This window comes from Panthera onca, chromosome B3 (assembly GCF_046562875.1).
Source record: "Panthera onca isolate mPanOnc1 chromosome B3, mPanOnc1 haplotype 2, whole genome shotgun sequence".
In the NCBI taxonomy this organism is placed as follows: domain Eukaryota; kingdom Metazoa; phylum Chordata; class Mammalia; order Carnivora; family Felidae; genus Panthera; species Panthera onca.
Window position 1 is genome coordinate 40,182,688 of NC_138344.1, and position 17,950 is coordinate 40,200,637.

Here is a 17,950-nt window from a genome sequence, read left to right on the forward strand (position 1 = left end):
GAAACGGGTGGGGCGGGGCCGGGGCGGAGGGGTGGAGCCTGGACGGGGCCGGGTGGGGGTTTGGGGACTGGATGGTGGAGCCAGAAGGAGGAAGCAGGAGGGGCAGGGCGGAGAGAGGTTTCCCCGACCGCCGAGGGAGAGGGACTGGAAGGGGACAGAGGGTGCGGGGACCGGGCGGAGGGAGGGGGTGGGGGCTTCCGGCTAGAGGCCGAAGAGAGGGACGCGGGCGGGGCCCTAGGGCGGGATCGGGGTGGGGCAGGACCAGCGTGCGCCCGAGGCGCTGGCTGCTTGCGCCTTTGAAGTCTCCAGGCCCCAGAGGGCCGGGGTTGCGGGACTGGGCCATGCCGCCCTGGGCGGCCCAGAGATGGGAGCAGCAAGAGGCTCCTCCTCTTTCCTCCCCGACGCTGGGGCAGTGGCGACGACTTGGTCCTCTTCTCCCAGGAGCCTCCTGGCAGGGCTGGGCCTGGACCTCTAGTCAGGTCCGGAGAGTCCGGTAACGCGAAGACTTGGGGCTGGGAGGCTGGACTTCGGGGGAGGGAGTCTTCCCCTATTTTTCAGGGATCCTCAAATGCAGTGTTCTCCTGCCTTCATTGGACATTGCTCAGAGCTGTTCTCTCTGGTTCCTATACCTGAGGGTCACCCTCCACCCACCCCCACCCCCATCCAGCGGTGATCTTGCAACCTCGACAGCCTTGCTGGGTGGGAGTGGAGTGTTAGTTATACCGCGGGCCGTCATTTTATACTTGGGAGAAAGAGGCCCAGAGAGAGAAAGTGACTGGTTACATCCCAGCCTCCAGCTCCCCTCCTACCCTCCACCCTTTCCGTCTCGGCTCTCATAGCCAACCCTGCCCAAGCATGCTTGTGCAGGAAGAATTAAGTATGTGTGAGATCAATGGTGACCTCCTTTGGCTCTAGCTGCTATAGCAGCAGCTGCACCAGTTGACCAAGCTCTCCTTTCACTGCCTTTTGCTGGTCCTCAGGCCCCCCAGCCACTTACAGCCCTGCATGGAAAAAGGTAGCTTGGGGCCCAAGGGGGAGGAAGATGGGGGCATACATTTTCTTTATGCCTGGGCCTGGGTTCCTTTATCTAAAAGGATGAGGAAAATCCAGGCTATGGATTTGAGAAAGTCAATGTATATGGCAACCACATGGTTTTATTCCCTCAGTATGGTTTATTCCTTCTCCAGAGCTGGGCACCTCATGCCTGAGGACTCAGAAGATCCTGTATCTGAAAACTCAGATTCCACCTGCAGGAGCCCAGAGACCCTGAGGAATTTGTGTTGTTGCACAGCTCATGGTTCGGTTGGGGTAAGGTCAGTTTTCATATCCAGTGAGCTCTGTCACTTTTGGGAGTGAGCCACTGATAACCACTTTGGCATCGGTTTTCCCATCCAGCGAGCCATGCTGGCCCTCTGGTTGTTGCTCCCGCACCACATGCATTCATTCAACATAAATATTTTCTTTGCCTTGATCATCAGTCCTTACACTAATATCTGGAAGATAATGGCAAGACCCACAGTTCCTGTCCTCCATCAGGAGAGAAAGGTGTGTAAACAGATGAGAAAACCGTATGTTAAATGTGAGGGTAAATGCACATAGGAAGGGCACCAAAACCAGGACAAAGGGTCAACACAGGCATTCTAGACAGAGGGGAGAGTATAAGCAATGGCAAAGAAGCATGAAACAGTATAGTGTGTGTTGGGGGGTGGGGTGGGGAGCGGCTAAGCTGGAGAAGAGCTCAGTGTCTGAGAAAGGGCCTTGAAGGCTGTATTGAGGGGACTATATTTTAACCTCAGGGTAATGGGAAATCATTGAAAGTTTTTGGCTGTGGAAGGGATGGAGTCTGTTTTGCATGTACACCATTTAATCAACAAAACTTATTGGGGGCCTTTTAAGTAGGGTGCTTTCCAATACTTCATCCTGGCATTTATTCACTCAAAAGAATTTAGGGAGCCTCTGTCATCTGCTCACTGTACTAAACTCTTCACACATATCTCCTTTAATCTTCACACAAGTGGATAATGACCCGAGAGATAGATACAATTGTTATATTCATTTAACAGATCTTGAATCCAAGGCTTAGACCTGTTTAAGGTCACTTGACTGGTGAGTGGTGGTTTCAAGGATTCAAACCTCCCTTGACTCCAGAGTATGTGCTGTCTACTAAATGTTTTGGCAGCATTGTATGACCAGGCCTCACAAGATCCAGGCCCTGCCTTGGAGAGATGAAGAGCCAGTAGGAGGGTAGACAAGTCCTTAGAAGGGCTCTGATGAAAGAACACACAGTGTATGGTGAAAGCTGCTTCCCAGAGGAAGGGCTGGAGTGATTGAGTTGTATTCCACTAGGGTGGACATCTTACAAAAGCAGTAACTTTTGTAGAACATCGTGACTTGTTAGGGGAACTGTAAGCAGATTTGTGCAGTCATGTGTGTGTGGTGGTGGCTGGGGTGGTGGGAGATTTCAGAAAAGTACCATCGGGGAGGCATCAGGAGCTAGAGCATTAAGGACCTTAAGTGCTGACCTAAGGTATTTGAAATTCTTCCTGCAAGTTGCAGGGGGCCACTGAAGCAGGGTGGACACGATTTTCATTTTAAAACCTCATTTTTGGGGTGCCTTAGTTGAGCAGCAGACTCCTGATTTCAGCTCAGGTCATGATCCCAGGGTTGTGGGATGGAGTCCTGTGTCCACCGGTTCTGTGCTGTGAAGGCTGCTTAAGATTCTATCTCCCTATGCCCCTCTCCTTGCTCATGCACACTCTTTCTGAAATAAAAAAAAACCAAACCAAACAAAGACAAAACTCATTTTCATGGCTGCTATGTGAAGAATGGTGACAGAGCACGAGAGATGGGGAGGCCCACTGCGTAGCAAACTGTTACAGAAAATCCAGGTTCAAGGTGATGGAGCCTGAACCAGGCCAGTGTTTATGAGGATGGTAGGGACAGATAGAGATTCAGGAGACAGTAAGGTGGGGGTGAGGAAGGGGGTGGAATTGGGGGAAAGTGGTTAAAAGATACAAACTTCCAGTTATAAGGTAAATGAGTGCTAGACTATAATGTATAACATGATGACTATAGTTGATACCTTTGTATGATATATAGGGAAGATGTTAAGAGAGTAGATCCTAAGAGTTCTTATCACAAGGAGAAATTTGTTTTCTTTTGTTTTTATTGGATCTATGAGATGATGGATGTTAACTAAGCCTATTGTAGTACTAATTTCACAATATATGGATATTTCAGCTGAGACCTGAAAGATGAAGACAGAGACAGCCACAAAAAGAGGTGAGGGGGAATGTATTTTTTTCTTCCTTCAAACAAATATTTTTAATTTTTTAAAGTAAACTCTACCCCCATCTCGGGGCTCAAACTCACGACCCCAACATCAAGAGATGTGTCCTCTACCAACTGAGCCAACCAGGCACCCTGGAGGAAGGTATTTCATGCAGAGAAAAAAAAAAAGCGCAAAGACTCAGGAATAGGAATGGGTTTTGGGTGTACAAGGAGCACCAAGGAGGCTATTGTGACAGAGGCATATTGAGTAAGGGAGAAAGTGGTAGACTTGAGGTCACAGTGGAAGGAAGGGAGGGAGTTGGCTGTGGTAAAGACTATGGATTTTATTCTAAGAGGAATTGCCTAGAAAGGCACAGAGGGTTTTCCCATGGAGGGAAAAGCAACCTGTGTTTATATGTTTGAAAAGATCCCATCTGCTGCTGTTTGGAGAAAGGACTGGATTGTAGGGGGACAGAGTGGAAGCCCAGAATCCAGTGTCATTAGGAGACTACTACTGAGATCCAGGGAGAGACGATAGGCTGCTAGCTCTAGGGTGTGGGGTGGAGACGGAGAGAATAGATCCAAATTACGTTTTGTAGGCAGACAGAACAGGTTTTGATGGTGGGTTAGATGTGGTAAGTAAAGAAGGAATCAAGGGTATGGTGGTGCATTTACTGAAATGAAGACAGGAGGAAAACAGGTGTATATGGTGTTGGCGGAGATTAAAAGCTCTGTTTTGGAGAAAGTAAGTTTGACATGCCTGCTAGGCATCTGTGTGGTGATATCAGAAGAACAAATGGAGACAGTCTGGAGTTCAGGGGAGAAAGGCAGGCTAGAGATACAATGTTGGGAATCAGCATATAGCTGATAATCAAGCCATGAGATTAGAAAAGATGGAAAAGAAAAAAAAAAGATAAAGTCCTCCCCACATTGAGAGGTCTGGTTGAGGAAAAGGGAGTTAGCAAAGGAGGAGCCGATAAGTATGAAGTAACGAGTATGAAGTAGAAGTATGAAGAAACGAGGGGAGTGTGTTGTGGAAAAAGAGGATTTCAAGGAAGGAGGGTTACCTGTATCAGAGGCTCAATAAATGAGTGTCAGCTGCCCCGTGATGAAGCAATGCCAAGTGAAATAGTGCTCTGGAAGCTGGAAGACCATTTCAGCATCTCTACAAATTGTCCCTGTAAGCTTAGAGTTGTTAAGGAGAAAGAGAGAAAGGACCATAAAGCTTCTTTTAAGTATCAAATGAGATTATGGCCGAAAACGCATTCTGTAAGCCGCCCAGTCCTGTGATAACGTCACTGTTGGGTTTTTATTAATGAGCTGGCGATTAGAATTAAGACCACCGGTGAGGGAGAGCGCATAAGACGTACAGAAAGAGTTGTCAAGAAGTAAATTTCATAATGAAGAAAACTCCTGAGAGCTTGCGTCAAAACCAGGCTTGGGGTTAGGCGAGAGATACGGGAGCAATGCTGCGCTTCATTTAGAATTTAACCCTGCGGCGATAGCAGTAAGAAAAACAGGGCGGATGGAAAACTCGAAGCTGAGAAGGAGGAAGTCCGGCCCCAAACGTGAGATATCTCTGGCTCCGCCTCCCTCCTCCACGGGCCAATCAGGATCCAACTGACAGGGCGGAGCCTGAGGTCAGTTAATAACCACTAAGCCCCGTTCAGTTATTCATTTTATTCCTTTCCCTCCAAGGGTTCACTGTTGCTGCTCCTACAAAACTTTGGGAGGGCATACCACTTTGGAAAAAGCTCTGGCAGTTTCATATAAAAGTAAATGTGTACCTGTTCGATGACTCAGCAGTTTCTCACCAAGGTATTTATTTTTGTTTATTTTTAATGTTTGTTTATTTTTTAGAGACAGAGTGTGAGCAGGGAAGGGGCAGAGAGAGAGGGAAACCAAGAATCTGAAGCAGGCTGTCAGCACAGATCCCGACGCGGGACTGGAACTCACCTGGAGATCATGAGCTGAGCCAAAGTCTGAAGCTTAACCAACTGAGCCATTCAGGTGCCCCTCACTGAGGTATTTATTTTTAAAAATTAAAGCATAAACCCACAGAAAGCCCAGATATCCATCAACAGTAAAATGGAAAACTAGTACAGTATATCCATACGGATGGAATACTACTTAGCAATAAAAAGGAACCAACTACTGATACAGCAACATGGATGAATCTCCAAATAATTATGCTGAGTGAAAGAAACCTGTACACAAAGAATACATATTGTATAATTCCATTTATAAGAAGTTTTAGAACAAACCAAATTTATGGTGAAAACCAAGTTAGAGCAGAGTTGCCTGAGGATTGAGGGTGGGAATTGAGTGGTGCAAAGTGACCTGAGGAAACTTTCTAGGTGATGATAATGTTCTTAGAACTGTGCAATGAAGAAACTGTCCCATAGCTTCTAGCCACATGCAACTACTGAGCATTTGAAGTGTGGCCAGTACGACTCAAAAACTGAATTTTAGGGCACCTGGATGACTCAGTCAATTGAGCATTGAACTTTGGCTCAGGTCATGATCCCACGGTTCTTAGGTTCAAGCCCCACCTCAGGCTATGGGCTGACAGCGTGAAGCATGTCTCCCTCTCTCTATCTCTGCCCCTCCTTCGCTCGTTCGCACGGGCGCACTCTCTCTCTCAAAAAAATAAAAAAGAAAAGAAAACCTTTAGAAAAACAAAACTGAAGCTTAAATTTCATTTAATTTTAATTCATTTGAATTTAAAATTAGCCACATGTGGCTGGTAACTACCATATACAGCATGGTTTATATCCTGATAAGGACTTGGCTGCACAGATATATATGTTTGTCAAAACTCTTCTCATGATAAGCGTAAGAGTTGTGCATTTCATCATTTGTGAAGTTTACATTAAAAAGATAAGCATCAGGGCACCTGGGTCACTCCGTCCAGCTTCAGCTCAGGTCATGATCTCACAGCTCCCGAGTTCGAGCCCCACGTTGGACTCTGTGCTGACAGCTCAGAGCCTGGAGCCTCCTTCCGATTTTGTGTCTCCCTCTCTCGCTCATGCTGTGTCTCTCTCTGCCTCTCAAAAATGAATAAACATTTTAAAAAAATTTTTTTTAAGACAAGCATTAGGGGGTGCCTAGGTGGCTCAGTCGGTTAAGCATTGCACTTTGGCTCGGGTCTTGACCTCAAGGTTCCTGAATTGGAGCCCCACATCAGGCTCTCTGTTGTCAACACAGAGCCTGCTTCAGATCCTCTGTCTCCCTGTTTCTCTGCCCCTGCCCCCCTCAAAAATAAACTTAAAAGTGGGGGAGGGGACTTGATAAAAAGGTAAGCTTTAGGGCAACTGGCTGGATCAGTCAGTAGAGCATACTTGGCTCTTGATCATGGGGTCATGAGTTCAGTCCCCACATTGGGTGTGGAGCCTACTTAAGAAAAAAAAAAAGCATAAACCCTAGTTAATGCTATGCATGTTAAAGTGTTTAGACATGAAATGTACTGTTGTCTGCAACTTCAAAATGCATAATAGATGGATTCACGAATGTTGAGATGGACAGATGATCAGGCATGATAAAACATTAATTGTAGCATCTTGGTGGTGGGTTTATGGGTGTTCACTGTACAATTCTTTGAACCTTTCTGTTTATGTTGGAATATGTTCAGAATAAAATGCTGGAGTTCTCAAGGGCTGAGAGGAGAAAGTGGGGAGTTATTTTCTCATGGGTACAAACTTTGTTTGGGATGATGAAAATTTTCTAGAACTAGTGGTGATGGTTATGCAGTGCTTGAAAGTACTTAATGGCAATGAGTTGTACACTTAAAAATGGTTAAGGGGCACCTGGGTGGCTCAGTCGGTTAAGCATCCAACTTCGGCTCTGGTCATGATCTCATTCATGAGTTCAAGCCCCGCGTCGGGCTCTTTGCTGACAGCTCGGAGCCTGGAGCCTGCTTCGGATTCTGTGTCTCCCTCTCTCTCTCTGCCCCTCCCCTGCTTGTGCTCGCTCTCTCTCTCTCTCTCTCTCTCTCTCAAAAATAAACATTAAAAAAAATTTTTTTTTAATGGTTAAGATGCTGGGGCACCTGGGTGGTCGATCAGTTAAACATCAACTTCGGCTCAGGTCATGGTCTCGCGGTTCCTGAGTTTGAGCCCCGTGTCGGGCTCTGTGCTGCCATCTCAGAGCCTGGAGTCTGCTTCAGATTCTGTGTCTCCCTCTCTCTCTGCTCCTTCCCCGTTCGTGCTCTGTGCCTCTCTGTCTCTCAAAAATAAATAAACATTAAAAAATGGTTAAGATGGTAAAATTTTGATGTTATTTACATTGTACAATTTTTTTTTTAAGTTTGAAAGCCAAAAGGAAAAAAAAAACACTGGGGGAAAATCCATGTGGAAGTGTCTGTGCCTTCTCTAGAGGCAGTCAAGGGTACTGCACAGAAAGAAAGGGGAAGGAAGCAGGCTGTTTGTCGGTGTGCTGGGCCCATTTTGAGCAAAGGGTAGCGGGAAGAAAGAACAGAGGCTTTAGAAACAGACCTGGGTTCATAATCCTAGCTCTTTTCATGTTGTAGTTGTGTGACTGTACTTGTTTCTTAGTGCTGTTGCTGCTGTAACAAATTACCACAAATTTAGTGACTTAAAGCGACACAAATCTATTATCTTGCAGTTCTAGAGGTCTGACGTGTGTCTCACTGGGCTAAAATCAGGACCTGTGTTCATTCTGTAGATTCTAGGGAGGAAGAACCTACTTTGTTGCCATTTCCAGCTTCTAGAAGCCTCCTGTATTCTATGTCTTGACTCATGACCCTTTTCTCTGTCAAAGCCAGCAGTAACCTCTTCAAATCTTTCTGTTTCTCACACACACCTCTGCTTCTTTATCTCATCTCCTGTTCTCTCTTGCTTTCCTGATTGCTTTATAAGAATGCTTGTGATTCCATGGCCCACCCAAAAATCCAGGATAATCTTTCCATTTCAGGATCCTTAATTTATCACATCTGCAAAATCTCTTTTGCCATGTAAGGTAACATATTCATAAATTCTGGGGATTAGGATGGGGGCATCTTAGGGAGACCATTCTTCTGCCTACCACAGTGATGTTGAAATTTTTCCCATGCCACTGGGGACTGATATGTCAAGATAGAACTGAAGAGGAAAAATATTTCTCCTGATTTTTTTTCTAACAGTTTTATTGAGATATAATTCATATGCCAAAAAATTTGCCGATTTAAAGCATCAGTTCAATGGTTTTTAGTATAGCCACAGAGTTCTACAATCAATGAAAATTTTCATCTTTGACCATTTTTATATATGAGGAAACAAAGTAAACTTGCTTAGAGTAACATCTAACTGGCAGGGCTGGGTCATGGCAGCAGCTGTCAGGAGCTGAGCTTCCAGTCCAGGCCTGGATTCCCTTCATGAAATTAGACGAGTCACCTGGGAGCAGTGTGGCATAATAGTTAAACAGCAGGTGCTCACGCTGGGTTAGACTTGGGTTCAAGGCTTTGCTTTGCTGTCTACAAGCTATGTGATCTTTGGTAAAATCTCTTGGAGCCTTGGTTTCCTCATTTGAAAAATGAGGACAAGCCAATAAAGGAGGGGGCTGACTCACCTGTAAGATCCCTTCCAGCTATGTAATTACAAGCGTCAATGAGGGGGTTGAAAAGATAATTAAAAATACATTCTCTGAGCAGCCAGTGCATTTGACAAAAGGGATACGAACTCCCTGAAGACAGAGGCTCACATGCTTCCTTTGTACTCCCTGAGCACCTAACACAGGTCTAGGAATTCCTGAACGATGGGCCTCAGCCTGCTTGGAGACAAATGCATAAAATGACCCTTACAGAGGCAGAGAAGGAGGAAAAGAGGGGTAGGGGGCGGGGGCAGAGGAAGCGACAGGCCCAGGGATCGGCAAGCGCCAGGTGAAGGTAAACACGGGTGGGAGGGATCAGGGGCAGCTCATCCCCCAAGGCCAAGTTCAGCCGCTGTGTGGGGGCTAAAGCAGAGAAAAAGTGTGTTGGAGGCACCGTTCTGAAAACAAATCTTCAAGCCGCGTTGTGTGACGCGACATCACGCATCGCCCTGCTGCAGCCCTCCGCCCCTTTCCACTTCCACTGGTCCACCGGCTTTGGTATGCTCGCCCACCACTATAAGCCTCCTTCCTCCAGCTTGCGATTGGTACAGCCCAAGCTCTGGGAGTTGGAACCCAATGAAAGACACGCCCGTTGTCACGCCCCTGTCTCTGATTGGCTGGAGAATTTAAAGATCCGGCCGGTGATAGGATGATTCTCTACTCCTAGATTTGAAAGTTCTTAGTGCCCAAGTTTAGTTAACTGGCCGGCTCTGTTCAGCGCGTTCCTCCGAGTGCCGGTGCAAGTGAGTGTCCACGCGATCCCGGAGGTGGGAGACAAAGTTATGCTTTTTTCAAAAGGTCTCTGCCGGGAGGGTGCAGACGAGTGGGTCAGACGGAAGAAACAGGGATTCCTGGGCCCCAGGATCCCTAGCGATTTTCGCTGGCAAATATTCTCCACCCTATGCCCACCTTAGAGATTGGGAAGAAGAGTCAGAGCTGCGGAATCACACTAACCCTGACTCCTACCAGTCGTTGTAGCCCCTCAGTCTGTTTCCATTTTCTGTACACGGGAAAGAGATTGACCTGGCTGCATATAAACTAGTGAACGTATCTGGAGGAAAGAAGGTGCTTATTACAAGTCAGCCCCCTGCTCATCCCTCATCCCTCCTCATTCCCTTCTTCTTTGGGAGAGGACTAAGGATTCCTTTGTCCTCCCTGGGCCTTTTGGAAACAGGTTTCTCTTTTGTTACGGAGCCTGCTTGTCAGACAGCCGAGGCTCTCCAATCCTGGGTGCATTTGATGCTGCCCATCCACCATTCTGGAAATTACTGCGTAGGAGAGTAATGTCTCTGTGAATTCTGGTTGGCCCAGGTCTCTCACCGTCTCCATGACCTCTTTGTGTTACCAGTGACAGCCTCCGTGACCTTATTTGGCTTTGACCGGGCTCCCGTCAAAATCTCTATACCACCTATTATGCCCCTGAGTCCTCGTGACCCCTGTGCTTCCGGCCTCTTGCAGACCTCCGGAGGCGGTGGAGATGCTGTCGGGCACCCAGGCAGCGCCAGTGGAATTCGAGGACGCAGAGCTGCGGTGTCGCGTGGCTGTGGAGGAGCTGAGCCCCAGCGGGCAGCCGCGAAAGCGCCAGGCCCTACGCACCGCGGAGCTGAGCCTGGGACGAAATGAGCGCCGCGAGTTGCTGCTGCGGCTGCAAGCGCCTGGGCCCGCGGGGCGGCCGCGCTGCTTCCCTCTGAGGGCGGTGCGCCTCTTCACGCGCTTCACAGCGGCCGGGCGCAGCACACTACGGCTCCCAGTTGACAGCGCTCCCCGCGCGGGCGCTGTGCAGCTGCTGCTCTCCGACTGCCCCCCCGACCGCCTGCGACGCTTCCTGCGCACGCTGCGTCTCAAGCTGGCCGCAGCCCCGGGCCCCGGACCGGCCTCCGCCCGCGCACAGCTGCTTGGCCCGCGGCCCCGAGACTTCGTCACCATCAGCCCAGTGCAGCCGGAGGAGTTGCGGCGCGCGGCGCCCACCGGCGTCCCGCACGCCACGCCCGTGAAGCGGCCGAGGGAACTCCGGGCGAGATCTGATCCCAGCAACGTGAGGACCGGAAAGCGGGGACGCCTTAGGGAGTGGGTGTGCCACTGAGATGGAAGAGACCCAGGAGGTCCAAGTTTGGGGTTGGGGGGAGGATGGTGGCAGTATTCGAGGAGGTTGCTGGTTATCTCAGAGGAGATGCCCATCAGACGTAGGAGGATGACAGAGAGATGAGGGTTGTGCGTATTTCCCATAGTGCAATTCCTGAGTAAGCTAGAATGGGAAAAGAGGCCCAGGTCACGTTAAAAGGGAAAGAGAAGGAGGCCTAGAAAGAAAGGTGACTTTAGAAGAAAAAGTAGGAAGCTATTCAGCCTGGAGAAGGAGAGAAGCTTTTGAAAAAAAGAACTGGTCAGCAGTGTCTGGGCAGCCAACGGGTCTGATCATATTGGGGGGGCAGTGTGCAAAGCCTGGTGGGTTTGTGAACTGGGGCAGATGGATGGTAGACTACAGGGGTTCAAGACTAAGCTGGTGAAAGGATGGAGATGGAACAAGAAAGGGGCCCTGTCCAGGCAGGGTTTTGCTGGGGTATTTTGTTTTGTTTACTTTTTTTTTTTTTTTTTAAGGAGGCCTCACATCCATTGTGGGGCTTGAACTCAGGACTCTGAGGTCAAGAGTCACATGCTCCACCAACTGAGCCAGCCAGGCACCCCATTGCTGGGGTATTTTGAAGTGAGAGAGACAGGTTTGTGACAGAAAGAGAAGTGAGAAGGAAGGACCTGTGAGAGAACCAGGAGATTTAGGGAAACCAGGGGAGGGAGCTGAGGAAGGTCTGGACCTCCCTTAGACCTACTTAATGCAGTAATCAGGGCACCAGGGATCAGTGGAGGGGCTTCAAGGAGTGAAGCCAGCAGAGACCTAGCATTGTGCGCAAGCTAAGAAGGGAGGGGCAATGCCTAAGGGGTGGTAGGAAGCTCTGAGTCCTGTCCCCCTATAGGAAGCCCCAAAGTGGCCCTTGCCTGTGAAGAGGCTGAGCTTGCCCCCGAGCAAACCACAGCTTTCTGAAGAACAGGCTGCTGTGCTGAGGGTTGTCCTGAAAGGCCAGAGCATCTTCTTCACTGGGAGTGCAGGTAGTGGAGGGCAGAATAGGGGCTGGGGGAACGGAGGTGGGATACAGTGGAGGAGCAGGTGACCCTGACTTTACCCTCTGCCCAGGGACAGGGAAGTCTTATCTGCTGAAGCGTATCCTGGGCTTGCTGCCTCCCACAGGTACTGTGGCTACTGCCAGCACTGGGGTGGCAGCCTGCCACATCGGGGGTACCACTCTCCATGCCTTTGCAGGTAAGTAGGAACCTCTAGGGCTTGAGCTGGAAGCAAGCCAGGCCTCTGAGAAGGGAGGGAGAGGGGGTCAGGGTTGGGCCAGGGCCACGGTCTCAGGCTAAATACTCTCTCTTACATCACTCACAGGCATTGGCTCAGGCCAGGCTCCTCTGGCCCAATGTGTAGCCCTGGCTCAGCGGCCAGCTGTGCGGCAGGGCTGGCTGAACTGCCAGCGGCTAGTCATTGATGAGATCTCCATGGTGGAGGCCGACCTGTTTGACAAGCTGGAAGCCATGGCCAGGTCAGTATATGCAGTAAGGGCTGTGTTCTGGTGGTTTTCCATATGGAACCTGTCCATCCCAGCTCCTAAAGTACCCCGTGCTCCTCTCCAGAGCTATCCGGCAGCAGAACAAACCATTTGGAGGGATCCAGCTCATCATCTGTGGGGACTTCCTGCAGCTGCCACCTGTAACCAAGGGCTCCCAGCCCCCAAAGTTCTGCTTTCAGGTATCACTCACCCTCTAGCCCTGTCCTCCATAGATGTCTGCTCTTCTCCCTGATACCCCTACTCTCCCCGCACCAGGCCAAGAGCTGGAGAAGATGTGTCCCAGTGACCCTGGAGCTGACCAAGGTGTGGAGGCAGGCAGACCAGACCTTCATCTCTCTGCTGCAGGCTGTCAGGCTGGGAAGGTGGGCCCTGGTGAACAGAGAAGGGGCCATGGATAAGGATCCAAGTGTGGGTCACAGGGGAGCACAGGGATCCAGAGAAGGGGGGAAAAATGCTTCATGGCCCCATAGAAGATGGTCACTATGTGAGCACTGGGACCCTGCCTCCTCCAAGGTTGGGTCCCCATCACCCAGCACAGGCCCTGGCACAGAGTAGGTGTCAGGGAAGTGTGGGCACATGGACACACAAGAGGAAATCAGAGATGTTAACACTCCTATTTCACAGATGCCGAAACAGGGGTTCAAAGAGGTGAAGTACCTTGCCCAGAGTCACAGCCAGTAAGTGCCTGGGCTGGGATTTGAACCTGGCCTGATTCTAAAGCCCAAGTTCCTTCCACTCTCAGAGCCTATGGGGTCACTTGATGAGGGAAGGAGATTGCAGACATGATCCCACCCCAGCTAGGACAAAAGGCTGAAATGCCAGGACTAGTCTAATGTGAGAGTGGACAGGAGGATAGGAAGGTGGAAGACATGGCCCAGAGCTGGGCTTTGAAAACCAGACTGAAATGGGATGGGGAGCAAGTGGTTGTGGTGAGGGGCTTTCTATGCTTAGGGACCCCTGTCAGACAGAGAAGGCAGGTAGGAAGATGCATAGCATACACCAGCATGTGTGGGGAACAAGAGGAAGGCTGAGTGGCAGAGCAGTGAGAGATGGTCCCGTTTTTCCCCCTTCTTCCACCTGATTTGCTGTTGTTCCCAGGCTTTCTCGTGTGGAGGAAAGCTTGAGATAGAAACACAGGCTAGGGGCACCTGGCCGGGTCAGTCGGAGAAGCATGTGATTCTTAATCTTGAGGTCCCCAGTTCAAGCCCCACATTGGGTGTACAGATTTATTAAATAAACTTTAAACACACACACACACACACACACACACACACACACACACACACACACACACACATATATATATATATATATATATATATATATATATATATATATACACACACACACACACACATACACAGTAGATTTTTGCCCCCAAAGCAGCAAGCAAGAGGCTAGAAGATAGTAGCCTGGAGACTGATTTGATTATAGGCTACCAGTATGACAGGTTATCGACATCAGCACCTTGTCTAGGTCCTTTAAACTTCTGGCCTATGCTCACTCATCATATCCAACTTCCTCTGGAGCACCGGAATGGGAGGGTGGCTAGCTCCTACCTGGAGATATTTACAGGGAAGGGAGCCTGCCCATGATCATTCTCCATGTCTGGGGTCTGAGTGGGGAAGGGCAACTTGGTCAGCCTGGGGGCCAGCACATTTTGCCCTGGTGACCCTTTCTAATCCCTAAGCCTGACCCGTGGCCTATTGCTTGGGCCATATCAGCTCTGTGCCCTGCCTTCCCTGGTGTTCAGGGAGGTGCTCTGCCCTGACAGCCTAGCCTCTACAGGTGCTCAGATGAAGTGACCCACCAGCTCCAGGCCACAGCCTCCCATAAGGTGGGGCGAGATGGGATTGTGGCCACGAGGCTTTGCACTCACCAGGATGACGTGGCCCTCACCAATGAGAGGCGACTGCAGGAACTGCCAGGTGAGCAGAGAGCCAGGGCTGGGCAAGACCATCTGGGAGAAGCCATCAGGCACATGTGGGCCCTCCTCCCCCAACAGCTTGGATATTTAGGCCCCTAACTTCTCTGGCCATAAAGGCCTTTATATTTGTAGATGTAACTGTGACTTGGAGAGGCAGGACTTTGAATGGGTCAAGGTCACCAAACTAGTAAATGTTGGAAGTAAGACTTGAACCCAGGCTCCTGATTCAAAAGCCCTGGCTTGCCTGAACTGTCCCCACTACCTCCTTCCATACCCTGGTCTAATATGTTTTTGGAAACTGAACCACAAGTCAGTGACTTGTAATCTGTTTGCCCAACTCTTTTTTCCTAGGTGAGGTACACAGCTTTAAGGCCATGGACAGTGACCCCGAGCAAGCCCGAACCTTGGATGCCCATTGTCCTGTTAGCCAGATCCTTCAACTAAAGCTGGGGGCCCAGGTGAGTTGGGAAGCAGGGCCAAGACCCTGAAAGCCTGGGCCTCTCCTGTCCTTGAAGCTCTCCCCAGGCTGCTTCACAGCCAGAAAGCCTAGCTGTGACCCCAGTGAACTCCCTCCCTCCCGCTTCTACCCACCTTCCCGTCTTCAGCCTCCCACTGCCCTCCTCTTGCTAGGCCTGGGGGCACCAGCAGCAATGCTTTGGACAAGTCCCTTTCTCTCGCTGAAGCTCAGTTTCCACATCTGTGTAGTGTGAAAGAGCCCTGCTTCTTCCCATGGTGTTGGGGTGGGCCAAATGGGAGACTTGCCTTGGATTCCGAAGGGCACTTAAGGGCTGGAGAGGGGTGGCAGGACCTGGGGCTGTCCCTAATGATTGCGGCCCATACACATATTGCAAAACAGACATGATCATTTTCAGAGCCATGTGAGGTCTGTTACGTTATTACTGTTTCCCTCTTCCTGAGGCAAACAGCAAATGTCATTCCACTTTGACATTAGGTCCAACTGAGACCAGGGAAAATAAAGCAGCTTGCCATAGGGGTCACAGTCAGCAGATGGCAGAGTTAAGGATTAGGTCTTAGTGCCCCTCCATGAGTGCCTCCAGCCTCCTGGGACTGCTACAGCAAGTCTGGAACTGAGGCAGGGCATAGGAATGGGCTGTTCTCCATGGGTCAAGTCCTCTTTCTCTTGCAGGTGATGTTGGTGAAGAACTTAGCGGTGTCCCGAGGCCTGGTGAATGGTGCCCGTGGGGTGGTTGTTGGGTTCGAGACAGAGGGGAGAGGTAGGCAGTGGGGGAGCAGTCCTACAGCTTGGGTTTGCGGCAGGGCCCTGGGGTATGTGAGGAGGAGAAGGCCTGCTCCTCACCTCTGAGCCCTGAAGCAGGGCTGAAAGGTGGGATTTCTCCACACCTCCCTCAGGGCTGCCCCAGGTGCGGTTCCTGTGTGGAGTCACCGAGGTCATCCGTGCTGACCGCTGGACGGTGCAGGCCACTGGCGGCCAACTCCTCAGTCGGCAGCAGCTGCCCCTCCAGCTGGCCTGGGCAATATCTATCCACAAGAGCCAGGTGAGCAGTCAGTGTGGGGGATGGGGACAGGGCAGGGCAGATGGGGGGACTGAATAGACCTAGGGCATGTTGAAGGGGGTTCTTAAAGGCTTTATGGAGGTTGAGTTTGCTCTGGATAGAAAGTTCCAGACCATCGCTTCTTGGCCTTTTGGCTAAGATCAAGTGTAGTCAGAGTTCCACACCAGTGGCAGAATTAACCTTTCTTTAGTGCATTTCCCATCCTGCTTCCTCTCCCTTTCCCAAACACATAATCTCCTATTCTGCCATTTTGTGAGGCACTACCAGATGTTAAATTTAATCCTTACAACTGTGCAAGGTATAGATGTGATCATCATTCCTGTTCTACAGAAGAGAAAACTAAAGCTCAGAGCAGTTAAGTAACTTGCCCAAGGTTACACAGAGAGTGAGAGGCAGAGCCAGGATTCATTTCCATGCTTGTCTGACCCAGGCCTGTGCTCTTTCCTTTCACCACCATCCCTCTACTGAATTTGTGTCTCTTGGACCTCCTCCCACTCAGACACCCAGCTGCTGTCAATCTGTCCCTCTGCCTTGAGAATCTCTAGACTGGGTGAGGAGCTCCAGAGGCAGTAGCTGGACTGGTGTAGGTGGGGTCAGGCTCTTGGGCACAAGAGGTTGAGCTGGCTCCAGCTGTGTCTCCCCATTCCCCCAGGGCATGACCCTGGATTGCGTGGAGATTTCTCTGGGCCGAGTGTTTGCCAGCGGCCAGGCCTATGTGGCCCTTTCCCGGGCCCGCAGCCTGCAGGGCCTGCGTGTGCTGGACTTTGATCCCATGGTGGTTCGCTGTGACCCTCGTGTGCTGAGCTTCTATGCCACTCTGCGGAGGGGCAGGGGCCTCAAGATGGTAAGATGGAATCACCTGATGGTGGGCCATATAGTGTGGGAAGCCTGGGAACTAGGACAGAGGGAAGGCCAAGGGATCCTGGGGTAGGGATGGCAGAGCCTTCTCTGGCTCTGTTGGGAACAGGGGCAAGAAGAAGGAGATGCTGGCCCCTGGGCTGTGGCCTTAGGGGACAGCATGAACCGATGACTGGCTTTCTCTGTCTCTGATCCAGAAGTCTCCAAATGATGATGAGGCAGCCTCAGACCAAGAGAATGAGGACCCAAACCTTTGAGCCTCAAAGAGAAGACACATGATGGTCTCCCCTACTTCTTCCTCCCTAGTGGGCCAGGGCCTCTGAAGATAACTTGGGGAAGATAGTCAACCCTTTCTCCTTCATTAGGGCTCTCAGCCTCCTGGTCTTTCCTGGTCCAGGTTCAAGGGAGACTACTTCTTACCCCTTTTCCAGCTCTGCCTCAGTTTCTCCCTTTGCCCTGGGTAATCTACTTCCAGGGACAGGAGTAACCCTTTCTGTGCCAACTGGGAAAGGGCTTATGGTGGCACCTGGTGTTATAGGACAAAGCTCTCTGCGAGGGCTAGCCCAGGGCCACACGGTTGTGAATGCTGCCCTCTTTGGGCTGCAGAGAGGAGAGGCAGTGAAGACAGGTGCTTCAGGAGCAGGAACAGGCTATAACAGTCCTGAACTGGGGGACTCAGGCCAAATACAGGCCCCACACAGAGAAAGGAACCTGGGGTTATCATCACAGCTAGGCCCAGGATAGCACAAGCCAGGACACAGACTCTCCTGAGCTTAACCTGAGAACACACAATGCAAACCATGTGCCTATTATCTTAAGCTCCCTTTTTGGAGAAGAAATCATATTTAGGGGTACTGAGATGGATGTTCTCAGATCGTATTTATTTAGGACAAATAAACTTGTGAATTGTGTAAGGACTCTGAGTTGAGTCTTCTGCTCTCCTTAAGAAGGCATCCCATGGGGCTCAGTTTGTTAAGCGTCCAACTCTTGATTTCCACTGAGGTCATGATCATGGTCATGAGGTTGATCCCCACATTGGGCTTTGCACTGGGCATAGAGCCTGCTTAAGATTCTATCTCTCCCTCTGCCCATCTCTCACTCTCACATGCTCACTCTCTCTCAAAGGCACATCCCTGCCTGAGGCACTGGCTATAAGT

The 17,950-nt window shown here is 50.2% G+C and overlaps 1 protein-coding gene across 9 annotated transcripts; it reads left to right on the forward strand.

The window, feature by feature from the left end:
* Window positions 1-265: 265 nt before the first annotated feature.
* On the forward strand, window positions 266-17,707 carry PIF1 (PIF1 5'-to-3' DNA helicase). 9 transcript variants are annotated; one of them, XM_078448728.2, is made up of 16 exons: window positions 266-1,313; window positions 1,479-1,545; window positions 3,241-3,282; window positions 5,131-5,295; window positions 10,315-10,891; window positions 11,823-11,955; window positions 12,041-12,166; window positions 12,293-12,446; window positions 12,538-12,652; window positions 12,729-12,835; window positions 14,262-14,401; window positions 14,752-14,858; window positions 15,548-15,635; window positions 15,772-15,917; window positions 16,588-16,779; window positions 16,991-17,707. In XM_078448728.2, the coding sequence occupies exons 5-16, from the start codon at window positions 10,334-10,336 to the stop codon at window positions 17,048-17,050; spliced, it is 1,926 nt and encodes a 641-aa protein (XP_078304854.1). In that variant the 5' UTR covers window positions 266-1,313; window positions 1,479-1,545; window positions 3,241-3,282; window positions 5,131-5,295; window positions 10,315-10,333; the 3' UTR covers window positions 17,051-17,707. The 9 variants fall into 9 exon arrangements, with proteins under 9 accessions (XP_078304854.1, XP_078304855.1, XP_078304856.1 ...); XM_078448729.2 differs by having other exon boundaries at window positions 266-1,015; window positions 1,188-1,545; XM_078448730.2 differs by lacking the exon at window positions 5,131-5,295 and having other exon boundaries at window positions 266-1,545.
* The last annotated feature ends 243 nt before the right edge of the window (window positions 17,708-17,950 follow it).

Excerpts from the sequence above, each read along its gene's own strand:
- PIF1 (XM_078448730.2), top strand. The coding sequence starts at position 10,334 with ATGCTGTCGGGCACCCAGGCAGCGCCAGTGGAATTCGAGGACGCAGAG. Across the intron at positions 10,892-11,822 it reads CGAGATCTGATCCCAGCAAC|GAAGCCCCAAAGTGGCCCTT; the intron begins GTGAGGACCGGA and ends GTCCCCCTATAG. Across the intron at positions 12,653-12,728 it reads CCCCAAAGTTCTGCTTTCAG|GCCAAGAGCTGGAGAAGATG; the intron begins GTATCACTCACC and ends TCCCCGCACCAG.